Source organism: Achroia grisella, unplaced genomic scaffold, assembly GCF_030625045.1.
Source record: "Achroia grisella isolate CSIRO2021 unplaced genomic scaffold, CSIRO_AGI_Agris_v1 utg1241, whole genome shotgun sequence".
Lineage (NCBI taxonomy): Eukaryota > Metazoa > Arthropoda > Insecta > Lepidoptera > Pyralidae > Achroia > Achroia grisella.
This window is the reverse complement of record NW_026712604.1, coordinates 631,457-647,063: the sequence shown is the minus strand read 5'-3', so window position 1 is coordinate 647,063 and position 15,607 is coordinate 631,457. Positions and strand designations below refer to the sequence as shown.

The 15,607-nt window shown below is 32.9% G+C and overlaps 1 protein-coding gene across 1 annotated transcript; it reads left to right on the top strand.

Annotated features, from left to right (window-relative positions):
* Positions 1–5,176: 5,176 nt before the first annotated feature.
* Positions 5,177–10,417, top strand: LOC131854621 (acyl-CoA-binding protein-like). Its single transcript, XM_059205748.1, has 3 exons — positions 5,177–5,232; positions 7,594–7,708; positions 10,178–10,417. Exons 1-3 carry the CDS (start codon positions 5,218–5,220, stop codon positions 10,303–10,305), a joined length of 258 nt encoding a protein of 85 aa, XP_059061731.1. The 5' UTR covers positions 5,177–5,217; the 3' UTR covers positions 10,306–10,417.
* Positions 10,418–15,607: the final 5,190 nt, after the last annotated feature.

Genomic DNA, 15,607 nt, shown 5'->3' with positions numbered 1-15,607 from the left:
AGTTTTATTGATCTATATACTGTAATAGTTGAATACCTGTCAATATTTGAGAAGTGCAGAAATACTGGATGGTGGATGGATTGCATGAAATACAAATATGCAAAATACAAATATGATTATTTGGTATTAGATAAATTTGTAACGCTTTTTTACTAATATTTATGTTTTAATTTGACCCTATTTGAGTTGCGATTTTTTATTTCCTGATATAACTAAATAAATGAATGATACACGATAGAGCGAAGGAAATTATTTTTTTTGTCCTGACCTGGCTTTATCAATCCATCATTCTATTAGTACCGCGCTAGGGTATACGATTGTATATTGGAGGTAATAAATTTATTCCATTATCGTCCACAAAAAAAGTGTACATATTGTTACAAAAACTCAAAAATAATAATTACTATGTGAATTCATAAACAGTAGAATTGGAACCGAGAGGAATACCAGCTAAATCTCTATACAATCGTCTATAAAATCGTTGCCTGTCCTAGAACTATACAAGGATCTATACAAGGTTTCTAAAGCAGTTTACTATCAGGATCCTACCAGATTTGGCTGGGCGTGGAGAGAAACACCAGCGGTAAAAGTAAGTGTTGACGTATATCTGCAATGAGCCCTTTAAATCTACACACTGATCACAAGTTCCGGGAACTGCGCGGAGTTTCTCCTGGTTCCCGCATGGTGACTTCATGGAATGCTGGGCTAACTGACCTGACCTCATACTGATTTTATCATCCTCCAGTGGTGCCCCGCCAGCATAAACTATTATCGTAGGCGGGTGCAGCATTCCATTATCATCCATGCGAAAAAAAAAATGCTAAGAAATTCGCCTAACTCCATGAAGACTTCACTTTTTAGTCTAATAGTTGCTAAGAAGTTCATACTCTCTCTACGAAGGCTTCACAGTTTTAGTCAAATCTATCTTAATGGTACTGATTTTACCACTTGTATATTTATGATCACCAACTCTTCATGACACACCCATTGCTAAAACCACTCCCCTCATTCCCGCACGTCGTAACTATGTTTTGAAGGTGACTGTTTCGTATCGGCTCGTTTAAGATTAACAGATAATATCGCTGAGTATTATGGTGTGTATCTATAGAGTAGATAGATATAGATAAATGTTATTTATTGCATTATAAGTATTACTTGGGGGTAAGGTTGGCAATCTATAGTTTTAATATATTTAATAAAAAATATTTACCTACTGGTGATTGGTGATCATTATAAAACCAGCGCAAAATTCTTCTATGTAATAAATAAATTTAAATTTCGAATAAAGAAAAATGATTTTATAGTATTGTTATCGCTCGTTAAACAATAATATAACTGAATATCATAAATTTATGGAAATCGACTTTGATTATATATTAAGTGTTTATAGTTGACTTTTTAAAATTAATATACTTTGAGTTAATACATTTTATAATTGAGAGCGTCTAAAGTATATTGTAGGGAACTAAAATTTTAGTACTCTCCTTTTTTTTATTAAGGCCAATTTTTTGGTCTCCAAAAACATTTTTTAATGTAGATTTTTGATGTATTGGAATAACAAACAAACCGACAGACCACCTGATGGTAAATGGTAACCGTTATGGTATTTCGTACACCATAGTGTCATGTGACGCTCTCGATACCATTCATGACTGCTAATTTCACTCTGTTCAACAGAAAGAGAATATCCCATGACCATAGAAAGGAGTCTGTAGTGACCAAGAGATTGTGGAAGAGCGAAATGAAAAGGCTGGACTAGTAAAATAAAAATACTTCTCAGGGACTTTCATCATTACATAGTATAAAACAAAGTCGCTGTTGCTGTCTGTCCGTCCCTTGTATGCTTAAATCTTTAAAACTACGCAAAGGATTTTGAAGCGGTTTTTTTAATGGATAGAGTGATGATACATGTACGCCCGTGCGAAACCGGGGCGAGTAGCTAGTAAAATATAAAAGAACCGGGCATGAGAATTATATCTCGCTAAAGACAATAAATGAATCTCATTATTTTTATATATTTTCATCGAGTTTTATTAACACAGTTTGTAAAAAACAACAAAATAAAAAATAGATTGTATAAAATAAAATAAACTATAAAAGTGTTAGTTGACAACCCTAACTTAATCTACAGTAGACGATCGCGTCCAGTCTGAAATTTAAAAGTGGTACCGCTGCTGAAAATTTTCAGTATTTTCTCCGAACACGACCTAGCTCGATCGTGGTGAGTCCTACACGCAATTATTATTTTTTATAGTCTATAAATTAAAATTAAAAATTAAAAATGGAATGTCCATAACTAGTGTATTTATTAGATTTTTATACCCTCGTTAAAATATTTATTGTTTTCAATTGATGTAGTGTAGGAAACTTGTGTTTGATGTTTGTTACAATAATAATAATAATGCATTATTTGTATTGAGTTGTACACCATTTAAAGGAAAGGAAGTAAATATAATAATTAATGTAACTAGAAGATAGGTAAAAATGTACTTTATTTGTGGCAACAGGCTATCAGATGGTAGAATGTTGAGTAACATATTGTGAGAACCCTGATAACAAACACTACATCAGTATATCATAAATTACCTATCTAAATAAATAGTAATATGGTTTATTAATTTTAAATCAGTTCTCTTGATTATTTGTATGGGAAAACTAAAAAAAAACGAGGATGTATATGAAACAAATATGAGTATAATCAAGTGACCACAAAGCAATGGATAGACTGGATATTTTGGTCCGTAAAGGTTAATTCCGCATAATGGCCGTTGCGAATTTGTATCAATCCGCGGGAAGCGTGTTGTGCGTCTTTTTACAATCGACAGAAATTACGTGTTCTATTTTCGAATAATAATTTAAATCAGATCTATTATCTATAGTGTTAGTTACAATTTCTTAATTTTAATGTTAGTAGGAGCAAAAACTTAAATCTCCTTTATACTTTTTTTTTGGTTCTGTTATCCTTTATCGGAAAGGCAAAGAGAACTGCGCCCATACAGCCATGTCTTCATATCCTTTATACTGTTAGCTGTCAAAATTACATTAACGAAGAAGTCCTGTTATAGGTCTCATAGATGGGGTCTATGAGACCTATTACAGGAATTCTCACAGGTGGCAGGTAGGGCCCATCTGTGGAGCATCCAATATTTTTTGTAACTTAGTTTTCAAAAACTGGACACAACACCTAATATACAATAACGACATCGATTTCGGAAATCCACTTCTCTGGTGCATATTTATTTGTCTATATGAAGAAATATCCAGTCTCGAAACAGTAAATTATGTTTGTATAAAAATGTATAAGGATTAACTTTCATTGGCGCCTTAGATATGCGTTAATCTCTTTAATCGATACAGATGCTTCTACGAATCACAGAGCAATTAACAGTATGTTTTATAAGAATTGTTAAGTCTGTTTGGTTTTACAAAAAAATATTTTGTTTCATTGATACGGGTTTAGTCCGTACTAAACCTTCAAAGTCTATACAATTAATTGCTTGCAAAAATCTTATACAGTAAAAAAATAAGACACACTGAGCAAGAGATAACTGCGTTTTTGTATAGGAACTAGCTACTTGCTCCGGATGTACATGTATTATACATATAAACCTTCTTCTAGATCACTCATCTATAAAAAAAAAACGCTTCAAAATCCGTTGCGTAGTTTTAAAGATTTTAGCATACATAGAGACGGACAGACAGCGACCGTGACTTTGTTTTTTACTATGTAATGATAAGGTCTACCTGAAAGAGCTTAGACTGGCCTTATTATTAGTTTCAACAAGTGGACCCACGAAATTTCGAATGTTACAATTTCTCCATTTGGGCATTTTTTCCCATTGTTGTCATTTAGGTCATAGCCAGTACTAAAATAAACTATATACTGTTGGCTTATATCAATAAACTATCCAGCCAACATTAAAGCAATCTATTTTATTTTATTTATAAATTCGAACTAGTATTTACAGATATTACCGCGTTCAACCAAACAAACAAACACTTCAGCTTTATAATATTAGCGTAGATAATCTTCGTTGTTTAATATCTGACTCATTGCAATTTCGATATTGCGGTTGTTTGTCATTTGAAAGTGGAAGCTCCAGTTTCCGCGCCATTACGGTCATTGCACTCAAGGAATGTCATTCGCGCCGTAATTTTAGTTCACTTTATTTTTTATTCCATTAGTAAAATGGATTCAAAGAAAGTTTATTGTCGGCTTTTAAAATATGGTATATTACTTAATATAAATTTATTAGTTAACACGCTGTCATAAAATATTTATGCTGTAATGATTACTATCTTATATCTGATATTCAATTGTTTAATTATTTATAAATATTTCAAATCATTATATAATAAGAAGGGTATTATAGTGTCCTAGCCTTTGCCTGCGGCTTCTCTCGCGTAGTAGTAAGTGTCATTATTAATTAGGTGTAGTTCTTGCGGCTTTAGTTTTGTTTAGAGTGTGTAAAAAAATAGGGCCTACAAAATCTAAGAAGATTTATACAAACTTTTATCCCCTTAGGCATGGAATTTATCAACATCCTTACTTAGAGGATGCCTACGTCATAGTAGCTTTATGCATGCAAAGTCTCAGCCCGATCGGTTTAAAATTGACAAAGTTTCATACAAACTTCATCCCACTAGGGGTAGAATTAATCAAAATCCTATTAACGGATGCCTACGTCATAACATCTACCTGCATGTCAAATATCAACTCGATCCGTTCAGTGGTTTGGGCTGTGCGTTGATAGATCACTATGTCAGTCAGTCACCTTTGAGTTATATATATTTACATTTCTGCTTTACATAATATAAAATGATTAGCTTCCGATGTCTGTTCTCTTAGATAGGGTTTTTAATGCAGCAATTTTAGCAATAGGTAGAGTGATTCGAAAGAAAGGTTTATATGTATAATACATGTACACCCACACGAAGCCGGGTAGAAATCGATATATACAATATATATCGATATATATATATTAGGTGTACATTAATTAGATATGGATAAATATTGATAATCTCAATAGTTGTATGAATTGATTTATACTTTACTCTACTTAACAATAGATGGCGTTAAATGTGACAATTTTACAATTTAGGTTATCTTTTTAATTTTTCGTAGAAACGTAGTAGGCAAAGGTAATTTATAATAAATTGTTTCTTTCTTGTTTCAGATTTCAACTCTTCTTACCTACTCCAACAAACTAAAACAAAATGTCTCTCGATCAGGTAAGGTATTATTAATTATTATTAAATAAAATGTGTCATAATGTACCTACTTATATCTAAATAGCTCTCTGGTGTTGGGAATACGTATAACAGTAGAATAGAATAGAATAGAAAATAATTTATTCAAATAAACTTAATTTAAGCACTTTTGTACAGTCATAACAATTATATTGTTAGTAGTGAGGACTGTTGACCCCATTGCTAGCAGTGTACCATGTCAGTTTGACCTCCACGCGGTTCCTCTTGGAAAACATCGTGATAATTTCCTGATTAATTTGTCACGGTGGGCTAACTGACCAGACCTCATGCTCATCTTATCATCCTTCACTGGTGCCCCGCCAGCGAAAACTGTTAGCGCAGGCGGGTGCACTATTCCATTATCATGTCTAAAAAAAACCCCATTCGGGGTATCAGCCGTGATAGTATATAATCTTACTATCTTATTAATATTATAAACGTGAAAGTTTGTGAGTATGGATGGATTAATAGAAGTAACAATATTGGTAATAGTAATAGTAATAAAGGAGCTTTCTCTCACAAGCATTTAGATTGTTAAATGAATGTATGGGATTTTTAATGGCATAATGGTACGCGTGTCTTATATTCTATCTTATAGTCTACAAAAAACACAGACGGGTAAACAAAAACAGATGACCCGAACGCTTGTTTGTTTACCAACTACATCTTACTAATTTATAAACGGGAAAGTTTGTATGAAGGATAGATAGTTTGTTGCTCTTTCACTCAAAACTACTGAATAGATTTTGATGAAACTTCACAATAATATAGTTCATATATCAGAATAACACTTAGGATATCATTTAAAAAGATATTATGTAAATTGAGCGAAATATAATGACAAATGTTAAGGGATTGTGTTGCATACAAAGCTGCACAGGTAAGCTAGTAATGAAATATTATTGATAATGTCTAATAAAAAGTGTAGGTACGTCTACGTAGATTATATTAGTTATAGATGTCTGTTAACGTCACATTTGCGTCATGATAACAGTGTATTGTTAAAAAGATTGTTTAAAAAAAAATAACAACATATTATGCATACTATGACAGGTCAATTGCGTTAACAAACGACCAAACAATGTATTAAACATTCTGATACATTGAAAATAATGGCGACAGCTGAAACTGTAAGGCTTCTATTTCGTCTGGATTAAATCGAGTTATTCTTAAAACAAATATTTGTAGTTTAATTTATATAATATTTATATGTTTACTTGAGGAGGATATTTTTCTATACTCGTCCCTGATGGGTCTGGGGAGCGAACTTTGAAAAAATCTATGTAGGTCGCAGTGCTATAGGTCTTAGCACCTGACAATATCTCAAATATATAACACTATAAAAAAATAAGTTTCTTTTAAGAAACTGAAAACTAAATCCTGAAGTGAAAGCAATAGTTAGTGAGTATGGATGGATATTTGTTACTCTTTCACGCAAAAATAATGAACAGATTTTTCTGAAACTTCACAATAATATAGCTTGTACTTCAGGAAAATACGTAACACCATCTACAGTTCCATGTACCTGGTTCAATTTTATTGCCAAACCATCGAGTAAAGAGTTGAAATATAAACAAGAAATTTCATCTAAAATGGTCCAGTCGTTTAGTAGGATTTAGGTGACAAACATACGTGCGTTTGTCACCTAACTCCTGCTAAACGTCACGCACTTTTCAACCTGAGCAAAGACAGATCGTGACGCTAGTATGTCATCAATCATTGATAAATTTTATATCAATGATTATGTCTGTAAATAGATATCTTATTTTTATTTTTTAGGGTTCCGTATTAGAATTACTGCGATAAAAGGGCCCCAAAGATAGCATAGCTTGTGTTATGGTTATTAAACTACTGACAAAAATACTTTTTTTTATTGTAAATACATATATTTATATTGCGATGTCTATGGTGCTTTACCTATATGTATGCGACGATTAAATCAAATCAAATCAAAAATAATTATTCATGTATGACATTTTAGCCTCTTATGAACGGAATTTTTCATATTAATATTTTTTACCCTACCGTCCACATACCATCAGGTGTGGCGTACATAAAAGGAAATACATAGTGTATAACATCATCGTCATTAGGATTTAATAAAATAGCAATCTATGAAATAGGATAGAATAGAATTTTATTGGTTGTATTGACACAACAATTATGACATAAAAAAATAGAAACAACAATTTATATTACACATTATACAAAATAGAGCAATGTGGACCACAACTCAGCATAATTCTTGAAACATAGTTTTCCAGCGCTGATTTTCAACTGAAAATCAGATCTACCCTTAATTTTCCAATTTATTTTATTTATTTTATATTTATTTTATTCCAGGAATTCCAACAGGTCTCCGGCTCAGTGAGGAACTGGAAGACCAGGCCATCAGACAGCGAGAACCTGGCACTCTACTCCCTGTACAAACAGGCTACCGTCGGTGATGTTAACATTGGTATGTACCTAATTATCTATTGCTAGGTCTTTTTTTAAAATTTTGCATGGGCTATAAATCTCGCCCTCAGGGTTGCTCGGTTGGATGATTGCTTACGCATTCCCGTAACCCCGACATAAGGTCAAGAGAAGGAACACCTTGGGGTTTTTAGCCGGTAAGAGTCCATCAGTATCCGTCTACCTTCCCCGGGGCGGGCGGTTATCCACGAGGATTTTCCTCAGTAAAAAAAAAGAAGAAGAAAAAAGGTCTTTGATATCTATTCTTAATTCTCCTTGGTGTGAAATTAAAACTATCAATCTATATATATAACTCAAAGGTGACTGACATAGTGATCTATCAATGCACAGCCCAAACCACTGGACGGATCGTGCTGAAATTTGGCATGCAGGTAGATATTATGACGTAGGCATCCGCTAAGAAACGATTTTGATTAATTCTATCCCCAAGGGGATAAAATAGGGAGAGGAAAATATGTCAATTTTAAACAGATCGGGCTGAGACTTTGCATGCATAAATCTACTATGACGTAGGCATCCCCTAAGAAAGGATTTTGATAAATTCCACCTCTAAGGGGATAAATTAACGCGAGCGAAGCCGCGGGCAAAAGCTAGTATACCTATAAACGAGTAAATGAATAATATCTTATGAAACGTACTGTTTCATACTATTGTCACAGTACTGTTAGCTTCAATAACAGCGTTTTACCTTACAATAAAACGCTTATTAACTGTTAATCTAATTCTAAGCGTACTTATTTGACGGCCTCAGTGGTCCAGTGGTTTAGCACACCGCCTTACTTCCGATGATCGCGGGTTCAATTCGTCGTACGATGCAAACATTTTGTATTCATGAGTATGATTATTTGTATTGATCTGGGTGTATTCTATATGTATTTTATGTAGGTATTTTATAACAAATATTTAAGTAGCTATATCACTACTACTGACATAAATCCTTCTATATTTTTTTTGTAAAACATACGTAAAACCCCATTTCATAATTGACTAGCTGTTCCAGCGACTTCGTCAGCATGGAATTTAATTTTATTTATCTAAAATAAAAGTAGCCTAAGTTACTGCTTATTACACCAGCTACCTGCCAAAAAAAGTCTCGTCAAAATCTGTCCAGCCATTTCAGAGATTAGCCGGAACAAACAGACCGACAGACAGACAGACAAAAATTGTAAAAAATGTTATTTTGGTGTATGTGTCGTATTTATATTCATATGCATGTAGTAAAAAAACGATTATTGCAATATTACAAACAGACACACCAATTTTATTTATATGTATAGATATGTTTTGATTTATCAGCTTAGTATTTTGTTGATTATCAAGGATTAATGAAGTAAAAGCAGTGATGATGTAGTTTATTTTTGCTAGAATTAACTAATAACGTAATGTCTCTAGTTATCTTCGATAAAGTTTTGCGTTATTGCTAATAATATAGATAGCCAAGTAGTTTATTTCGGATCATTCACTTTATCGGCCATCATCATATCATATTATTTTGACGGCCTCGGTGGTCTAGCGGTTTGACACACCGCTTTGCTACTGATGGTCGTGGGGTCCATTCCTCACACGGTCGTAGTAACCGCTTGACCATTGAGTTTCTCAAATTTCAAATATATTTGATTTGTATTATACAATAAAAAAGTACAAACACAATAATCAATATTTTTTATATTATTATCAATATAACAGCCTCAATTGTCTTCGATTCTATTGTTTCTTTCGGTCTGGTTGTTTTCTATGTATTTACAAAAAAAATCTAAGTATTTATATCAGTTGTTTAGTACCCATAACACAAGCTCTGCTTAGCTTGGAATAAATGGCGTTGTGTGTATTGTCCAGTGATATTACTGTTATTACCAATATTTGAAATACCTATGTCAATATATTCAATACAATCACTCATGATTAGACGCGCTACATCGCGAGTACTCCTGTCTAAAGGCAGACTAAGTTGTTTATTTTATATTTAACTTATTTGTATGGAAATATGGTTAATATAATTCTTATATATGTATATAATAAATATTGTACAAGTTAGTAATTGCGTAAGGTTATACAACGACCTGAGTCTGTTCTTAATCTGTCTGAAAAAGATTCAAATGTCATATGTCACTTTCTCTGTAAAAAGACTTATATAAAATTGAAAATGATAATAATACTTTTGTAGAAAAAACTTAAAATTTATAGCGCTGATAATATTCTCTGATTGCACTAGGAATGAATTAGTTGTTACTATTATTTTTTAGATTATCGTATGCCTCTTACTTATTATTGTGTAATTATTTATTTAAAAGAGCAACACACAAGTTTCTTGCTCATTCTTCTTGTGATTAGTCTGCGTTCCGAATGAGTGGTAGAATAAAAAAAAGTGACTATTCAATAGTGCTTGTATTAAAAATATTATTCGAATACAGATAATTTCTATTTCTTGCTCATTCCTCATTCTTGTTCACAGCTGCGCCCAGCGGTGTGGTAGAAAGCGCGAAGTTCAACGCGTGGACCGGACGTAAAGGCATCTCCCAGGACGACGCCAAGCAGCAGTACATCGACTTGGCCAAACAGCTGCAGTCCAAATACGGCTAAATTATTTTTAATTAATTTAAGTTTAGAACTTTCTCGTTACTGATCATTATTATGTATAACTATTTGTATATAAGCACATTTTTGGTTTATTAAAACAAAATTTGTTAATTTATATGCTAGTGACTTTTCTTTGAAAGTGTTGTAGCCTAGGGGTACCCAAAAAGACGTGAGTTCAAATGAGATCAATACAAAAAAGTGTGTAATTTGAATGGCCTCCGTTGGTTTAGCAAACCGCTTTACTTCCGATAGTCGCGGGTTCGAATTCTCGCACTATACAAACATTTGTATTTGTGAGTATGATTGTTTGTATCGGTCTTTGTGTCTTCAATTAATATTATATATGTATTTACCAAATAACATCTAAATATTTATATCAGTTGTCTAGTACCCATAACACAGCTCTGCTTAGTTTGGGGCGTGTTTGGTGTCGCCTAGTGGAGGACGATTTGTTCACTAATGTCAATGTCATGTAAAAACAATATAGTATAATATTAGTGGCAATGATATACGGGATTTCGTAGTAAAATTAAATAGTAACAATCTTAGGACAACTCACACAGAGATACAAATACATAGTTTTTTTTTCAGAAATATATACATATTATACCTACATAGTAAACCCAGACCGATACAAACTCATGAATACAAATATTTGTGTCGTGCGAGGAATCGAACCCGCGACCATCGGAAGTAAGATAATGTTTTAAACGGCTAGACCACCGAGGCCGTTAAATAGGTACGCTTAGAATTAGGTAAGCAGTTAAGTGTTTTATTGTAAGGTAAAACGCTGTTATTGAAGCTAACAGTACTGTGACAGCAGTATGAAATATTACGTTTCATAACATATTATTAATTTACTCGTTTGTAGGTATATTGAAGGTTTTAATTTCACTCCAAGGAAAGTTCTACTACGTAAATAGATACTAATGACCTTTGTAGCTACAGCTCGGAACGGGTGTTCGCCGTTTACTTTCTCATAATTGTCTTTTCTAATAGACGACCACCCGTAAGACTTACTTACTTGTTGAGAACGTCGTGGTCTGTTGGTTTTTACTACCCTTGACATGACATCAAAAATATCTTGGGTTCAAATGTATTTGACTCTAAAAGAAAAATCTATGTACGTCAATTTATATTCCTAATCTCCGTTGAGGAAAGGGATTGTTAGAAATGGTACGAATGACCCCATTGTTAGCAATATATTAGGTCCACCTCTACGATGTTCCCTTTGGTGACCATTGTGGTTAATTCCTGTTAATCACAATAGGTAATCTAACCTGACCTCATGCATATCCTATCACTCACCTCTGGCGCCCCGCCAGCGTATACCGGTATACCTATAATATAGGGATACATACAAAATTTCATAAGAATTGGTCAAGCCGTTTCTGAGAAGTTTTGTTATAAAATTGTTACTAGTTGACCCAGCAAACGTTATTTCCCTATTAAACAATAGGGGTCAGTGGTAAAAGGGTGACAATTTGAAGTTGTATGTAATTTTCAGTGCTAAATCATAATAAAATAAAATATTAGGTCGAAAAAAAAAATATATTTAAGGGTGGACAACTCTTATCAATAAGGGCTATGGAAAATAGATAGTAGCCGATTCTCAGACGTACACACTATGCACCTAAAATGTCACACAAATCAGAAGAGTCGTTTCGGAGGAGTTTCGTAACGAACACCGCGTCACGAGAAATATATAATAGAAGACATAAATATATATATGTGTATAATATTGGTTAGGAGGTAATTACGTATGTGTAGACGCTTTAGGGTAGAGGTGTAAGAGTTGGAACAATGGCATCGTAAGGTCACGGTCTTGATGTCAGACGATTACTTCACGGCATGAAGTGAAACACGTTGCGGCAGACAATGGTGGAAGCGTCTGATCAAATTGACATTTTTTTATAATTAGATACTACGTTGGTATCTGATCTGGCGACCTTCGTACCATTATTAATAGTTAATCAGGTCTTAACATGAATAATTTTATGTTTCTAGGATATTTACCTGTTTCTGTACCACCTCAGAATCGGTAATAAAAATATTTATCGAAAACAGTTAAAAAAAATTGTTCTACAATTATTTTCGAAAAGCGGAAAAACATACAAAATGTTTGTGTTATTGATTGTTTATTCACAATTACTTTTTCGATGATATTCTGCTAGTCGGCACACACACACACACACACACATACACACACACATTTAATCATTTATATGTTTGCAAAATACAATGTTACAAATAGGTCTTACAATATTGAATATTATGTCCAATGTATTCAGCCTGCATGCAGATGCATGCAGACGTGCAAAATTTATATACACTACACATTCAAGCTAACAATTTTATAAACTCTTTATTTTAATAAAAACTAATAAATTAACAAATCAATAGGCAGATATATAGTAAAGTTTATAATCGCGTGAAATTAATACTGCATATCAATAATAAATATATTCTTCTAGTCATTTTGAATGATTAGGGAATGAGAATTGCTTATCGTAAAGTACAGGATTTAAGAATTTAATGTAACATTAATTTTATCCATATATACCTAGTTACTTAAAACTTATTGATCGGACTACTCTAATGCTGAGTGCTGCAGCTGGCATTTACAGCTTCACTGGACGGTAGGAGGCAAGCGCAGATGACACTCCAAACCCGCGGAAGGACTTATGGAGCGGCTGAAGGCAAACTCCCGCCTGACGGACGCCTGAGGCTCAAGTCGTTGTAATTTCGATCCCCGTTTGAATTGAACGGGGATTGATCGGAGGGGATATATCATTTGTCATCACAGCTGTTTGCAAGAAAATAACACCGTATATATAAAAAAATTAAGATATCTGTTTAAAAATATAGTTACATAATATGTAGAACACAATCTCACACAATCACAAGCTTCTTCATTTTCGAAAAAGCATTTCGGACTGTCATATGCTATTTTAATTTAATCTTATAAATTGTGTACCTATATTTATCAATAATAATTCAAAGTGCATAAATGATCTTGTTTGACTTCCAACTGCATTAATCTGATAAGAAGTTAAGTATAGATACACATGAGTTGTAATTATTGATAGCAATTAAAATAATTAAGTAGATAAGTTACACAATACGGATTTAACTTAATCGACACAATTTTGGAATGAGGTAGCTACTATCCAAAAATGTTAGGTTAAAAAAAACTTTCATCTATACAGATTATATTAGATAGAATTAGATATGTAGATGTTATAACCACCATGTTCATATTTATATATGTACTTGTTTATTAAAGTTATACTACATAGTATAAAACAAAGTAGCTGTCGCTGTCTGTCCGTCCCTATGTATGCTTAAATCTTTAAAACTACGTAACGGATTTTGAAGCGTTTTTTTTAATAGATAAAGTGATTCAAGAGGAAGGTTTATATGTATAATATATGTACACCCGGACGAAGTCGGGGCGAGTAGCTAGCAATAATTAAATTATATATAACATAACATATACTTATATTTATAGTAGGTAGTCTTCATTACATTTTTCATGTACCTTAGTAATGGCAACACAGGAGTGCTAGAACGTCAGATAACAACTCAATGTTTGTGATTCTGTTAATACACATGTATATAGCAGATATTTGCCATCTACCATCAGGTGGAACAGTTTGTTTGCCTTTTCAATTTGACATAACTCCCTAATAGCCATGATTCAAAACCATAAACTCAGATGCCAATTTTTAAACCTAAACATCTGTACCTACGTGTACATACCCACTTGTCTATAACTTACATCCGTTTCATCATTGTGGTAATAACGTCCACGTCATAGCAGTGTGTTGCTCTTCACCTTGCTCAGAGGGTGATGAGTAATCTAAGTAAATCCTTACTAATATTATATATAAATGCGAAAGTAACTCTAACTAACTATATGTACAGACAATGACTGTCTGTCTGTCATGCTCTCACGCCAAAACCGATTTAAATGAAATTTGGTACACAGATAGTCTAGACTCTAGGAAGGATATAGGTTAATAATAATGCGAAAGAAGTTGTTAGAGCAACTCGTCACAACCTTTTCTTCGCATCAAAAGAGCATATGAAAGTTTATGAAAGTATTTTAATATATAAAATATTTGTAATTTTATAGATAATAATAATAATAATAATCTCAAGACAATTCACACAGCGTCATTTAGACCCAAGTTAAGTTAAAGCTTGTGTTATGTGTACTAGATAACTGATATTATACATAGAAAACATCTAGACCGACACAAACAATCATACTCATGAATACAAATGTTTGTACCGAGCGAGGAATCGAACCCGCGACCATCGGAAGTAAGGCAGTGTATTAAACCACTAAACCACCGAGGTTGTCTAGTGACAGAAGCTTAACTATGACATAAAAAGTTTGTTAAAAAATTACCGCTAAAGTAATAAGGTCATGGAAGTTGTATTGTTTGTATAGAAATTCGTCATTTTGAAAGCTAGAACGATGGAACTGTTTCTTTACTTTTTTGGGTTATTATATGATTATTATATATTTAATGCAATGTAAGGTCACTATTTCAAGGACGAAGTCGCGGGCACAGCTAGTTAATGATAGACACAGACAGCACATAACTGACGTGGGTTTCTTCTATTGGACATACTGAATTATCAGCATCCTTGTAGCTATCAACAAGAACTGTCAGAGATTTGATAACAGTATGTACTACATGCAAAAGCATATATTGGTTCGTATAGTGTTTCTATTCAATAAAAGAGTTTATGGAAAACTAAAATGAAGGATAAACAAAATACAAATTAACATATAAATAACTTAATAAATTACAATCTTAATAATAATATTATAAACGCTAAAGTTTGTGAGTATGGATGGATGTTTGTTACTCTTTCACACAAAAACTACTGGGCCGATTTTGATGAAACTTTATAGTGATATAGCTTATACATTATAATAACATACGATATGATTTATAAAGATTATATGTGAACAGGGCGAAATATAATGATAAATGTTAAGGCAGTGGGCTGTAGACGAAGTTACGCGGGTCAGTTAGTAACTATATAAACTATCAATAATTTAATATTTTTAAATTAACTTTAAGATTTGTGCACTTGATAGAAGCAGATTTTGTAAGGGCCATATTTTTAATTACATCATATATTTACATAATGTACCCAAAATGCTTAAAAAAAAATTATTGTTTTGGTATCGTACTGTCTTTGTGGTATGTTACACTGAATACCTAGTCGTGAAATGGGTTCGATTCTATTTTGATCTAAATAATCATTATTAAATTACACTCCC

What these genes read in the sequence shown, in the direction of transcription:
- LOC131854621 (XM_059205748.1), top strand. An exon ending in CGTCGGTGATGTTAACATTG is followed by an intron (nt 7,709 to 10,177) that starts GTATGTACCTAA and finishes TCTTGTTCACAG; the next exon opens with CTGCGCCCAGCGGTGTGGTA.